General features: G+C 37.0%; 1 protein-coding gene across 3 annotated transcripts in view; it reads right to left on the reverse strand.

The window, feature by feature from the left end:
* Focad (focadhesin) overlaps positions 1 to 13,418 on the reverse strand; it is a 319,451-nt gene that overhangs the window by 84,566 nt on the left and 221,467 nt on the right. For all 3 annotated transcript variants that reach the window (XM_040757181.1, XM_040757180.1, XM_040757182.1), the window contains one exon: positions 8,661 to 8,782. In XM_040757181.1, the coding sequence (XP_040613115.1) occupies positions 8,661 to 8,782 (122 nt within the window). The remainder of the gene's footprint in view (positions 1 to 8,660; positions 8,783 to 13,418) is intronic.

Genomic DNA, 13,418 nt, shown 5'->3' on the forward strand with positions numbered 1-13,418 from the left:
TACTAACATCTAACAGATTCCTAGGACAAAAAGCAGGGATTAGGATTATTTACAATTACAAGGTACTACTACCACACGAGAACTGGTAAAGTGCTGCTTGCAGATTGACTTGTAAATGCTTATTGTGAACTCTAAGGCAAGCAGCAAAAGAGACAGTAAAATTAAAAAAACATGCCTATTAGGCTAACAAGAGAGAAAATGGAATTGCATAAAACATCCAAGAGTGGACAGCAAAACTAGAAGTAAAGGACACAATCAACAAAGAGAAAAGCATAACAGCATAATAGACATTAACTAAAGCATATCAATAATTACTCTGAATCAATAATCTATATGAACTAATTAAAAGAGTGCAACAAAAAAGAAAGAAAGAAGGAAAGAAAGAAAGAAAGGGAGGAAGGAAGAAGACAGTAGGAAAACCCAAGATCTAATTATATATGTATATATATATATATAGGTATTCTATAAGAATACTATTTTAAATACAATGATACATACAAAGTGAGTGTGGATAAAGATACCAGAATAACACTGATAAATTAGGTATGCATATATTGATCTCAGGTAAGGCAAGCTTCACAGCAAGAAAGGTGCTAAGAATAAAGGGAACATTATGTCATAATTAAGGGAAAATTTCCCCCAAAAGATAATAATCATTTAAGTGTATCTACTGAAAAGCATAAGAAAAATGACAGAACATTAAAGGGAGTGGAATCAACTGTTGTGGGTGGAGACTCCGATGCCTCTCTATTACAGGTGGAAAAATCCAGCAAGCACAATGGAATTCAATATCATCAATCAAGTGGTTAAAGCTGACATCTATCATTTCTTCCGGCAACCACTGGATATATATTCTTTTAAGTCTAACATGGAATTACCATGAAAGACCATCGTCTAGATCATAAAGCACATCCAGTTAAATTTTAAAGAATAAAAATCACATTATATTTATTCCCATACCTCAGTGGAATCTAGCTAGCAATCAAAAACAAAACATAAAAAATAAATAAAAAATAAAAAACAAATAAACAAATAAAAAACAAAACATAACTAGAAAATGCCCAAACCCTTGGTAAAAAATAAATAAAGATACCATTAACACATTACAAACGAATAGTAGAGAAATCCTGAAGGAAATTTTACAAGATTTTGACATATAAAAATGAAAAAAAAATCTAGGCAGTGGTGGCATCTCAGCACTCAAGATCAAAGGCAGGAAAATTTCTGAGTTCAAGGACAGCTTGTTCTAAAGAGCAAGTTCCTGGACAGCCAGGCTGTACAGAAAAACCCATTCATATATATACAAGAATGACACCAACTGGCATTAAATGCCCTCCCATGATAATAAGAATGATGACTACCTTATATGCCATCCTAGAACTCCCATCCAGTGGCTGATGGAGGCAGAGGCAGACACCCACAGCTGGGAACTGAATTGAACTCCTGGAACCCGGTTGCAAAGAAGAGTGATGACTAAAGGAATCAAGACAAGGCTGGTGAAACCCACAGAGGCAGCTGACCTAAACAAGGGGGGAACACATGGACCCCAGACTGATGATTGAGGGGCCAGCATGGGACTGATCCAGACACCCTCCCACCGAACCTGGGTGACAGATAGGAGGCCTTGGCAATCTGTGGGACCTGTGAGAGTAGAGCAGTATTTATTCCTATCATACAGAGGGACTCTGGGAACCCATACCACATGGAGGGATGCTCTCTCAGCCTGGACACATGGAGAAGAACCTAGGCCCTTCCCGGGACGATGTGACAGACTCTGAAAAATCCCTCATGGAAGCCCTTGCCCTCCCTGGGGAGCTGAAGGGGGGTGGAGTGGGGGTGAGGGGTTGGGAGGATTGGGGGGGTGGGAGAGGAGGGGAGGGAGAAGGAACTGAAAGTGACATGCGTAAAAAGTTAAATAAAAAATATATAGAAAAAATTTTTAAAAAAGAAAAGAAAACACATATAAAAATTTGTAGGATACAATAAAGTAATGCTGAGGGGAAAATTTAGTGCAATGAATTCATGTATTGGAAAAGAAGCAATACCTAAAATGAAATAACCTAGGCTTCTACTTTAGAAACGTAAAAATAAATACACAAGGCCACTGGCAGTAGGTCCAAGATCTAACACTAATGCACAAACTAACTTAGTAGAGATACCTTACCCACCCTAGACACAAGGGTGTGGGAGTGGAGAGGTGCCTTGATCTTGACTCAGTGAGATGGTAGGACAGACTTAGTATACTTCCTAGGGGAGGCCTTGCCTTCTCTGAGGAGTAGATGGGAGGTGGGAGGGAGTGGGGGAAGCAGGAGGAGAGGAGGGGGGGAACTGGGATTGGAATGTAAAAAATACATTAGTAAAAAAATTTCCTGGAAAAAAACAAAATGTAAAAATAAATAAATGCATGAATAAGTAAATAATTTAAAAACCACAAATTAAATACAGAATAATAAAAATTAGGGAGCAGCTGATGGAGCTCTGTGAGTTCCAGGCCAGCCTGATCTACATAGTAAGTTCAAGGATAGCCAGAGCAACACAAAGAGAGCCTGTCTAAAAAAACAAAAACCAATAACAATAGCAACAACAGAAACTGGGGCCAGCAAGATGGCCCAGAAGGAAAACACAGTTTTGGCCAAACTTGACTTAAATTGATTCCTGGGATCTACAAGGTAGAAGGATAAAACCAAGGTGTCTTCTGACCTGTATACGCTCGGTGGCACTTATGCCACCACCTTACAAACAAATGAATATTACAAAAACATAATTGGAAGAGAAATTATAAACTAAAATTTGGTTCTTTAAAAAATTAAATAAAAATCAAAAAGTCTTCAGCCAACAAAACAAGAAAAAAAAGAGAGAAAAAATTAGTTATATTTAAAGTAGAGAGAAGATATAACTACAGACCCTGTGAAAATTAGAAGGGAAGGGTAATGAAGAATACTGTGTACAACTCAATGCCCCAAATTATTAATCTAGATAAACAGACCAATGCCTTGAAAATCACAAAGGTCACATGAAAAACACATTATCTGAATGAGTCAATACAATTTAAGAAAAACTAAATTTTAAAGTTATTAACCTCTCAGAATAGATATGCTTCACGGCTGACTACCACTAACCTTTAAGGAAGTAGTCACTCAGATTCTCCATGTTCCTTTTAGACAGAAGCAGACACTTCCCCATTTTATGAAATCATCATTACCCTTAGTTTGAAACTAGATAAAGACATCAACAAGAAATACACACAGCAATATTTCCCATAAACAGAATTACAAAACTCCTGAAAAGCATGAGCAAACTGAGTCTGACAATGTAGAAAATATATACACATCACAATTAATGTTACAATATTTAAGAACGTATAGAACAGAAATCACACATTATATTGATAGATGCAGAAAAGGGCACTTGAGAAACTCAAAATCTATTCATTTTTAAAAACAAAAATTTCCAGCTAGTTTAACCAAGATTTAGTCTATGCTTGACAAGAAAAATCTACACAATACTCCCACTCAATAAAATCCCACAGAATACACAATAGCAAAAACCTAGAAGCTTGCTGTATTTTGGGATCCTAACAAGACAGATATGTCAATTCTCGGCAGTCTCTTTCAACATCATACTGGAAGCCCTCACTGATGTGATAGAAACAGAAAGTATAACATATGCTGAAGGAAAAGAAGAAATGAAATTACCTCTGCCACAGACAACAGAAGTATTTACATATAAAATCCAAACAAACTGGCCAAAAAATCCAGGAATTAGTTACTTCAGTAAGACTAGAATATACAAAATTAAAACACAAAACCCAATTGCTTTCCTACATATCTACCGTGAATAACTAGATATTAAAATTTGAGAGTCAGTGGCACAGTAATATCATCCAAAATGAAATGTGTGGATATAAATCTATGAAAATATTTACAAGATCAACATGAGAAAAACTATAAACTATGAAAAATAATGAATCAAATAAATGGAGGCATACTCTATGCTCGTGAATAGAAAGATTCAACAAAAGCTGTATATACCAGTGGGATTCCAATCGAATCCTGGAATGTTATTTCAGAAATACCAGCCAGCAAACTGATTCCAAAGCTCACATGAGAGAGAGAGAAAGAGAGAGAGAGAGACAGAGACAGAGACAGATAGAGAGAGAGAGAGACAGAGACAGAGAGAGAGACAGAGAGAGAAGGAGAAGGAGGGCATGGAGACATGGCTCAGCAGTTAAGAGCATTTACTGCTCTTGCAGAACACTGAGGTTCTGTTCCCACATGGAAACTCACAGTGGAGTGGAACTCTGGTTTCAGGGGATCTGCAGACCTCTTCTGCCCTCTGTAGTCTCCTGCACACACGTGGTACATAAATATTCAGGTAGGCATGCACAGACTCACACATGAAAATAGTAAATTAATAAATAAATAATCTTTAAAAAGGCAAAAGAGCCAATACAACATGAGGAATATTAGGCAAGTGTGACTATGGAACCTCCAGCTTTACTATTCAGCTTTAGGAAAGGAAGAGAAGCGAATCATTATGTTTACATAGTAGCAATGAACAGAAAGTCAAAAGTTGCAAAACACTTAGGGTTATGTATGTTACCAATTTAACAAAACACCCACAAGATTTACAGTAGGAAAACAAAATGTCAACCTAACTAAATGCAAAGATACACATTGTTCATGAGCGTAAAGATTCAGTGTTCCTAAGATTTCAGTTTCCTGCCAATTGGCTTATAGAACTGGTGCATTTGTAATCCATATCAGAGCAGGAAGGTATGTGATCTTTCAAAGCTGAACAGAACTTATAGTTCCATAGAAAAGCAATGGGCTTCCAAATAATAGTCATACTACTTTGTGAGACTTAATACTAGGAGACAATAATTAAGCTGCATAATTTGGGTGTGACTACAGAAATATAGATCAATAACACATACTATGGTAACAGAAATTGAAAACACACACTCCATAGAGGTAGGGAGAGAGGGACAGAAGAAAAGAGAGAGAGTGGAGGGTGATTTTTGACAAAGATATTTAGATAATCCAGTAAAGGATGTATTATTCAAACATTAAACTCTAATGGGTTGGTTGCAGCCTAAAATGCATAACTCAAAGTTTTAACTTCCTCAAGAAAAACATAGCCTATCTACAAACTAATAAATATACTAGATGTGGTACACCTACATAGTAAAAATACTGTTATGCCATGAAAACAATGTAGAACCAATGTGTGCTACAACATGAACAAACTTTAAAAACCACCCTATCTGCAAGTAGCCAGACCCAACTAACAATGAGTATGTTCACAAAATGGGAGGGTTTTAGGATACAAGAATTATACCTCTACTTTTAAAATTAATGAATAAAAAGTTAAGTTAAACAGAAGAGAAAATGAAAATTTATTCAAGTAATCTTGCTTCAGACAAAAAAGAGTAACAAAAAGAAAAAAAATGACAATTTAGAGTTTTAAAAATTGAAAATCTGATTTTCAAAAGGAAATGACAGAACTAGGTTAAAAAATTTCAAAATCCATTTCTAACATAAGATTTATTTCCAGAATGTGCAAAGTTATTTCTTTAGAAAAGAAGCCCTCAGGGGGAAAAATAGTGAAAAGATCAAAGCAGACACGTCATAGAAAAGTAAGGATGACAAAGGGGCATATAAAAAGATGCTGAACACAATTAATCAGTACAGGAGTGAACCACATACAGTCTTTAAAGCTAACAATTCCTGTTACTAGTAGGGAGATAGGCAGAGAACTTTTGCATATTACAGGGGCATCCAAAAGGAGACAGCCACTGGGAAACAGTCTACTAGCTTTATAGAAAGTTTTATTTGTACTACCAAATACCCCAACAGTCTCATTCCAGGCTCTCTCACCACTTCAAGGAAATGAAAACAGATGTCCACATAAAGATATCTGAGTAACCCAAAGAGGAATTACCAGGGAAGTGTGTTTATACGATCACTGTGCCACTCTGGATATGAAGCATCCCGTTGCCCAGTGAATCCAGGCTGTATGCATTACATGCCCCTTAGTCCTTACTCACTTTGTAACTCTCTGAGTTTGTTACCATATTAATTCTCAAGGTGGTGTTGAATTTGTATTCAAGTAACCCATATTTTATTTAATTATGGATCTAAGTTTTATTAGTGGTGATACTGGTAAAGCAGAAATGCCAAAGAAAAGCCAAAATGAAAATAAGTAAAAGCTGTGGACTTAATAAAGAAAGTTTCAAAAATTCACTTGATATGGTTGCTAAGCTCTACAGTAACAAACTGAAATTGAATTCCAGGGTTCAATTTCCAGACTCTTCCACTTAGCTGTTTTATGGTCTTGAACAAATTAACAGGACCTACCTCAGAATGTGGATGTGCTGATTAAATGAATGAATATACTGTGTTCCCCTGCTTATAATTCCAGGGTCACATCCTAAGAAACCATTGCAAACTGAAAATGTCCTAACTCGAAAATGCACTTAATTAGCCCAACTTGCCAGGCATCATAGCTCAGCCACCCACGAGTACACTACACAACACAGCAGTTTAATCCAGTGGTGAGGTGGCTGGATAAGCTGCAATTGGCTACTCTTACACAGGGTCACAGAGAGAGCATTGCTCTGTATGTTGCTAGCCCAAGAAAAATGCAGGTTCAGGGTATTGTTTCTACTAAAGTCATATAACTTTTGGATCACCAAAGAAGTCAAAAAGCAGTAAGCTGAAACGCCTGATGGTAGGAACATATTTGGCATCAGAGATGTACAATAGTTGTGATACAGTCACTGTTAAAGTGGGCAAGGTGATTATACATTGCTATTATGAAACTGTTATTAGCTCTTCATTAATAACCCTCATTATTTCTGGTTAAATAGTTCAACAAACTAATGGATCCTTCTCTCTTTGCTTTTCCGTGTGTTTGTGTGTGTGTTCACGTGTGCATTGAGGTGTGCATGGGGGCCAGGAGAGGATACTGCATCCCCTAAAGCTGTAGTTGTAAACAGTTGTGAGTTGCCTAATATGGGTGCTTGAAACCAAACCAAACTCCAGTCCTTCATAACAACAGTAAACACAGTTAAACACGGGGCCCTGTGACCTGAATCTGAACTAAAATCTCATCCTGGATTTCACAAAATTCTGTTCAAAAGGCTCTCTACATGACTCCCAAATAATACTGTCATTTCTCACCACTCTGAGGTTTTCTAGGCCATTTCTAACATAAGCTACAAGCGTCTTAATCCACACACTTCTGTTCATATGAGGAATATATCTCATAGCTTCTGATACATCAGCTAAATTTAACAGATAGCTTCTATTAACCCACACCTTTTTACAAATTCCATTTTATAACTTTTCAAATCCACTTTTCCTGAAGAGTTTAAATTTGGATTGTCCTGAAAATACCTACGTGTAGAACTTACAATAATGAAGGTAACACATCTCTTTCTTTGCCAGGCTAGCTAAGAAGATGCCTGGGAATAGTAGATGCAGTAGATGATCTGTTTTCCGCTACTTTGTTTAACTGAATGAGAAACATATTAGATTACAGAACATTTGTTTACACTGTGAAGATGTGTCTTTGTCAAGGTACCTTCTGATTGGTTTAGTACAGAGCTGAATAACCACTAGCTAAGCAGGAAGAGGTTAGGCAGGACTTCCAGGAACAGAGAGGGCTCTGGGAAGAAGAAGGGAGGAGACACCAGGAGATGTGGAGAGGAAACAGGAGGTGCAAGATGGAAGAGAGATAACACCGTGTGATAGAAGGTAGATTAATATAATGGGTTGATTTAGGTTATAAGAGCTAGTTAGGAACAAGCCTAAACTACAAGTCAAGATTTCATAATTAATAAGAAATCTCCATTTCATTATTTGGGAGCTGACTGGCAGGACAGAGAAAGACTTGTTACACTGCTGTCAAAAAAGACCAAATACTTTGTAGGAACCAGTAAGATGACTCCCTGAGTAAAAGCACTTGCTTGCGGCCAAGCCCAACAATTCTAAGAATCCACAAGGTAGAAGGGAAAAGCTGGCTCCTACAGGGTGCCCTCTAACTTCTAAGTGCACCACACGCATGCAATACAGACTCAATAAATGAGTGAAAACCGAAAGGAAAGGAGGTGAGGGGGATGCTCAGCACCTGCCTCTGAGTCTGATGACCTGAGTTTGAGCCTCAGAACACACACGGTGGAAAGAGAAAATCACTTCCTACAAGATGTCCCCTGACCCCCACATGCATTATAGCATTCACATATATGCTATCACACACACACACACACACACACAGACACAGACACTCACACACACACACACACAGACACAGACACACACACACACACAGCCAATTTTAAGAGAAAAATGGGCAGTACTTTTTCCTTAAGTTAAAATAACGGAAGGTAAACATTGCTGAAATAAGTAAACAAGTAAACTCCTTACAGGCTACTCCCTAAAGATTCTGTTAGGTGGTGAGAAAGTTTCAGCTGTCTCTTGCAAAAACACTGGACTTAATATTCTATTTGGTCAGTTAATTTGGAAGCTATGAAAAGCAATCTGTGCTAACTGTGACAAAGAAAACAGCTGTCCAAACAAACACAATTCCATATACATAAAGGGAATAGAGGAACTCCAAAACACCAAGAGGCGGATGGGGTATAGAACAGCACCTACTTCATGGACAAGGGCCAGCAATGTCTGCTTGAAGTTTCGTCCTCTACTGGCCATCAGCCGATTCAGTGGCTTGCCATCTTTACTCTGATACATGGCAACATCATAGCAAAACAGCATGCCACCTTTCAAAAGAAAGAAATTTATATTGAGCATTTTCAGTGACAAAAAAACCTGTGAATTATATTTTCAGTAGCCCATACTCAGCCAATTTTGATAGAAAACTTATAAATGAAAACATAAACTGTTGAGAAAATTATTATTATTGATTTATTGATTACTGGTATCAATAGAAAGCAAAAAACAGATGGGATACAAAAATTAACATTTAAAATATAACTTATTTACATGTCACTTATTACTAACATTGATCAGTATATATTTATAAAAAAGCAAATTTAGAATTTTTTGTTTATTTCACATTTTGCGAACTATTGGTCCTATTAAGCTTTATCCTACAATGAGTTTCAGTAAATAAAAATATGTGCACATATTAGTATATGTTGACTCATGAGAATATAACGATCCTAGTCTATGCACACCCATGAACAAGCTGACCTGTATCAGCAGGTTTTTGGTTGCCTCTCTTTTCCCTACCTTTGTAACTATGGTTAACTGAATTTTCAACTGAATACAGCACCAGCTAGGTACCCAAATAAATCAAAAGTCAAGGAAGTCAGTAAAGAACCTGAGAGGTAACTTATGACTACCTCAGGTTAGTGATTCTGAGCTAATGAAAAGACATATTCAAGGACCAAAACGACATAAAAAAACAGACATTTTTCAACATCTAATCATAGTACTGCTATGAACTATGTCTCTGGTAGCAGCAATCAGGTTTCAATTTGGGAAAAATAAAAACCCAAATAATCCAGAAATTTGTTCAGAAGCAATTTTCAAAATATTGCAACTTATATTCACGACACTTGTTCTAGTTACCTCACCAACAGTCATTCCTTGGTATCGATGGGAACTGTTCCAGGAACAACTGTGGTTAGCATAATTAATGAATATTCATATATATTATTTGCATATAACCTATTCACTTTCTCTTATATTTCTTATGAATCTCTATTTTCTTTATAACAAACATAACACAGACATCAGATGTGGCATAAACAGTTGCTGTGTTGTATTATTGGAGGACTAATAACAAGAAAAGATCTACATGTGTTCAGTACAACTGTAAAGTTTCTTAGAAATATTTTTGATCTGCGGTTAGTTGACTCCTCAGATATAAAACACATGGGAATATAGGACCAACTGTACCTGTAATTTCCATCTTTTATTAATTCCAATGGTATAAAATGTGATCTTATTATACTTTCAACCCAGTGTTTTATGTTAAAGTTAATTATCTTCTCATTTGTTTACTGGCCATGTGAATACTTCTTTAAATTCTGTTTGACTGTGTCATACAATTACATAATGAATTTTAATCATTTCCACCTGGTCCCCCTCTCCTCCCGTCTGGCTCCTACTGGAATCCTCCCTCCCAATAAGCTCCTCCTACTTTCCTATCTCCCTTTAGCATGTGATCTAATGAGTTTAATTATAGTTTATTGACCAAGCATGGGTAGGAGTTTATTCCTGGAGCAAGGGCTACCCTAATCAATCGCTACACTGCTGAAGAAAACAGCACCCCTGCCCCACACACTTCTACTCAAGAACATGGCTGGGGAAGTCACAGGTCCTAGGGAGGAACCTACCAGTAAGGTCATGTTGTCAAACTGCTGTCTAACTACTCGTGTTGTACTCACTGATTAATGCTGAGTCCATCATTCATTGGAAAAACTTCATACTGCAGGAAGCAACAGTTAACGGTGAAAAATATGTGATGGTGGGATACCCTCTTTTTGAAGTGTCAACTCAAATCATTTCTAGTTTTGCTACTAATTTTTTTTCACTTTGAAAAAGTTCTTTATACATTCTCCATGTGTGCTTGATCAGATATGTGTACCTTAAATGTCTTCAATGTACGCTTAGCCAGCACTGTGTGCTTGCCACACAAATGTGAGAACATGAGCTCAGAACCTAATATTGACGTATAAGCAAAGTACAGTGGCATGGGATTGAAGCCCAAGCACTGGCTATGCAGGGATGGGTAGATTCCTAGAGGTCACCGGGTCAAGTAGTGTGCATAATCCATAAGGTCTGGGTGCAGTAAGAGGCCCTCACTCAGATATGGTAGAGGACCAAAGAAAACACTCTCCTTAGTGTGCAAGGGCATGCATGTGCACAACCCTGACACATGTGGGTATATGGACCACACTCCACAAATTAGGTAAAAATAATCACAGCAGAGCTTTTTGTTACCGAGATCATGGCTTTTCTCCACATCACTGCTATAAATCTAGTGACAAATTGGCTATGAATGCAGGTTTCACTCTGAATTCTTTTGGTCAGCCTATCATTGCACCAACACCCCACTAACAACCATTGTGGGTTTCTAGTTCGTCTTGACGTCGGGTAATGTATGTCTTCCTACATTGTTGCTGCTGTTCTTCAAGACTGCCTTGGTTATTCTTGGGATTTGGCATTTCCATACAATTTTTTGGAATAAGACTGTCAATTGTCAAGAACTTACTGGGCTAATGATTATGAGTTACTTGAATCTATATATTAATTTGAAGAAAATTAAGATTTTACAATACGCAGTTCTACTCCATAAATACCATATATCACTGCATTTATTGTTTGTCAATATTATTTTGTAGCTATGAACATACAGGGTATTGATTTGTTTTAGATACTTATGATGTTGTTAGTTTTTAAATTTCATTTTCTATTTATTATAGTATATAAAACATACAACTGATTTTATATATTCACTTTTGAGTATGTGTGTATAAATAAATAAATATATATATATATATTAATGGATGGAATGAAACTATTAATCCTAATAATTATTCATGGATTATTTTGGATTGTCCATGAATACAATCATGTCATTTACAAGTAATGAATGTTTTATTTATTTAATCCTTGCAACTTTTATTTCTTTTCCTTGGCTGACTGCATTAGTTATGGCCTCTAGTACACTACTGAGTAGGAGTGGTAATAATAGCATTCATACATTTTTCTGCAATCAGACAGCAAAGTTTCAACATTTCAGGATTAACTACAAGTATGTGCTAGTGGTTATTCCTCATCAGAACAAAGCAGTTTTGATCTATACATAGTTTTTGTCATCATGAAAATATGCTAATTTTTAAAGATTTTTTTCCTGCACATTTGAATCTACTTAAAGATTGGCCAACCTTTGTAAAATAAAACAATGAATTACCCTGGCTTGTAAACATTAAATTTACTCTGTCTTACTCTTCACATATATTGTTTAGGTAAAGCCCTCCCATCCTATCTTCCCAACTGTGCTCACTGGAAAAGAGTGATGCAAAAGGTTCCTGTCTTGTAAAGCCATGGCCAAGTTCTGCTGTTAGTATTATTCTGGTCCCATGAAGAAGGATTCATTTTTCTCTCTGTTCTCCCAACAGTCTATATAAATTTAGTACCTTTTCCCTCTTTCTTGTCAAACATTAGAATAATTCATCAAGAGGCCACCAGTACCTAAGCTTTCATTGTAGGAAGATTATTATTAGGTTAGAGGATGAATTTCCTCAGTCAATATCACATTGCTCATAAAATCTCTTCCTCCTATCAGTCTTATATTTTGAGGAGCTTCCGTATCTCACTTAAATTTTGAAGAATACTGACTAGAATTTCTTTGCAGCACTTACTTTCTGAACAGTATAAGATCTGAAGTAGCATTTCCTTTGTGTTACTCATCTAGGCATTCCCGGCCTCGCGTATTTATTGATTGTGTTAAACCTTCACTTGATGAGTATCTTTATAACTTTGGTCACATATTTTTATGATCTTCATTTTTCTATTCTTTCCAAGCTCTTTTAAACAGAAGCTTGGTTTTCTTTCCTTGTTTCTAATATGTACACTGAAAGTATACATTTCTGGGCTAGCTAGATGTTTTGCATAAAATTGCCTGGGAAGAGAAACATCGACTGAGAAAATGCTTCCATCAGACTGGCCTGTACAGGAGTCTTGAGGCATTTTCTAAATATTAGTGATTGATGTGGGAGGGCCCAGCCCACTGTGGGTGGTGTCACCCTTGGGCTGGTGGTCCCGGGTCTTGTAAGAAAGCAGGCTGGGCGAGCCATGGGGGGCAAATCAGTAAGCAGCATTACTCAGTGGTCTCTGCTTCAGTTCCTGCTTCCTAGTTTCTGTCTTGAATTCCTGCCCTGACTTCTCTTAGTGATGGACTGTGAACTGTAATTTAAATGAACCTTCCCTCCCAAAGCTTGCTTTTGGTTATGGTGTTTTATCACAGTAATAGAAAGCCAATTAAGAGATGCAAGCAGACACACACACACACACACACACACACACACACAGAGTCAATCATGGTCACATGTATACCTATAACTCTAATCCTGTGGGGATGGAAACACGTGGATCCCTGGGTCTTGCTAGCTACTAGCAAGGTCTAGGTTCAGTGAGATACTCTCTCTCAACAGAATAAGATGGAAAGAGATATGTAAGGACATGCTATGTCGTCCTCTGACCTCCACATACACACAAGTCCATGCACTCGCACACGCACTGTGCATCTTCATACACACATACCAACTGCCCACACATACACAAAATCAATCAGTCAACAGAATAACATGGAGCTACATTCTACAAGCTGTTATATGGTCTATCTTCACTATTGTGTCATTCCAATTAATTTTTAAGTATCTT

Source organism: Mesocricetus auratus, unplaced genomic scaffold (genome assembly GCF_017639785.1).
Source record: "Mesocricetus auratus isolate SY011 unplaced genomic scaffold, BCM_Maur_2.0 Super-Scaffold_100014, whole genome shotgun sequence".
Taxonomy (NCBI): Eukaryota; Metazoa; Chordata; class Mammalia; order Rodentia; family Cricetidae; genus Mesocricetus; species Mesocricetus auratus.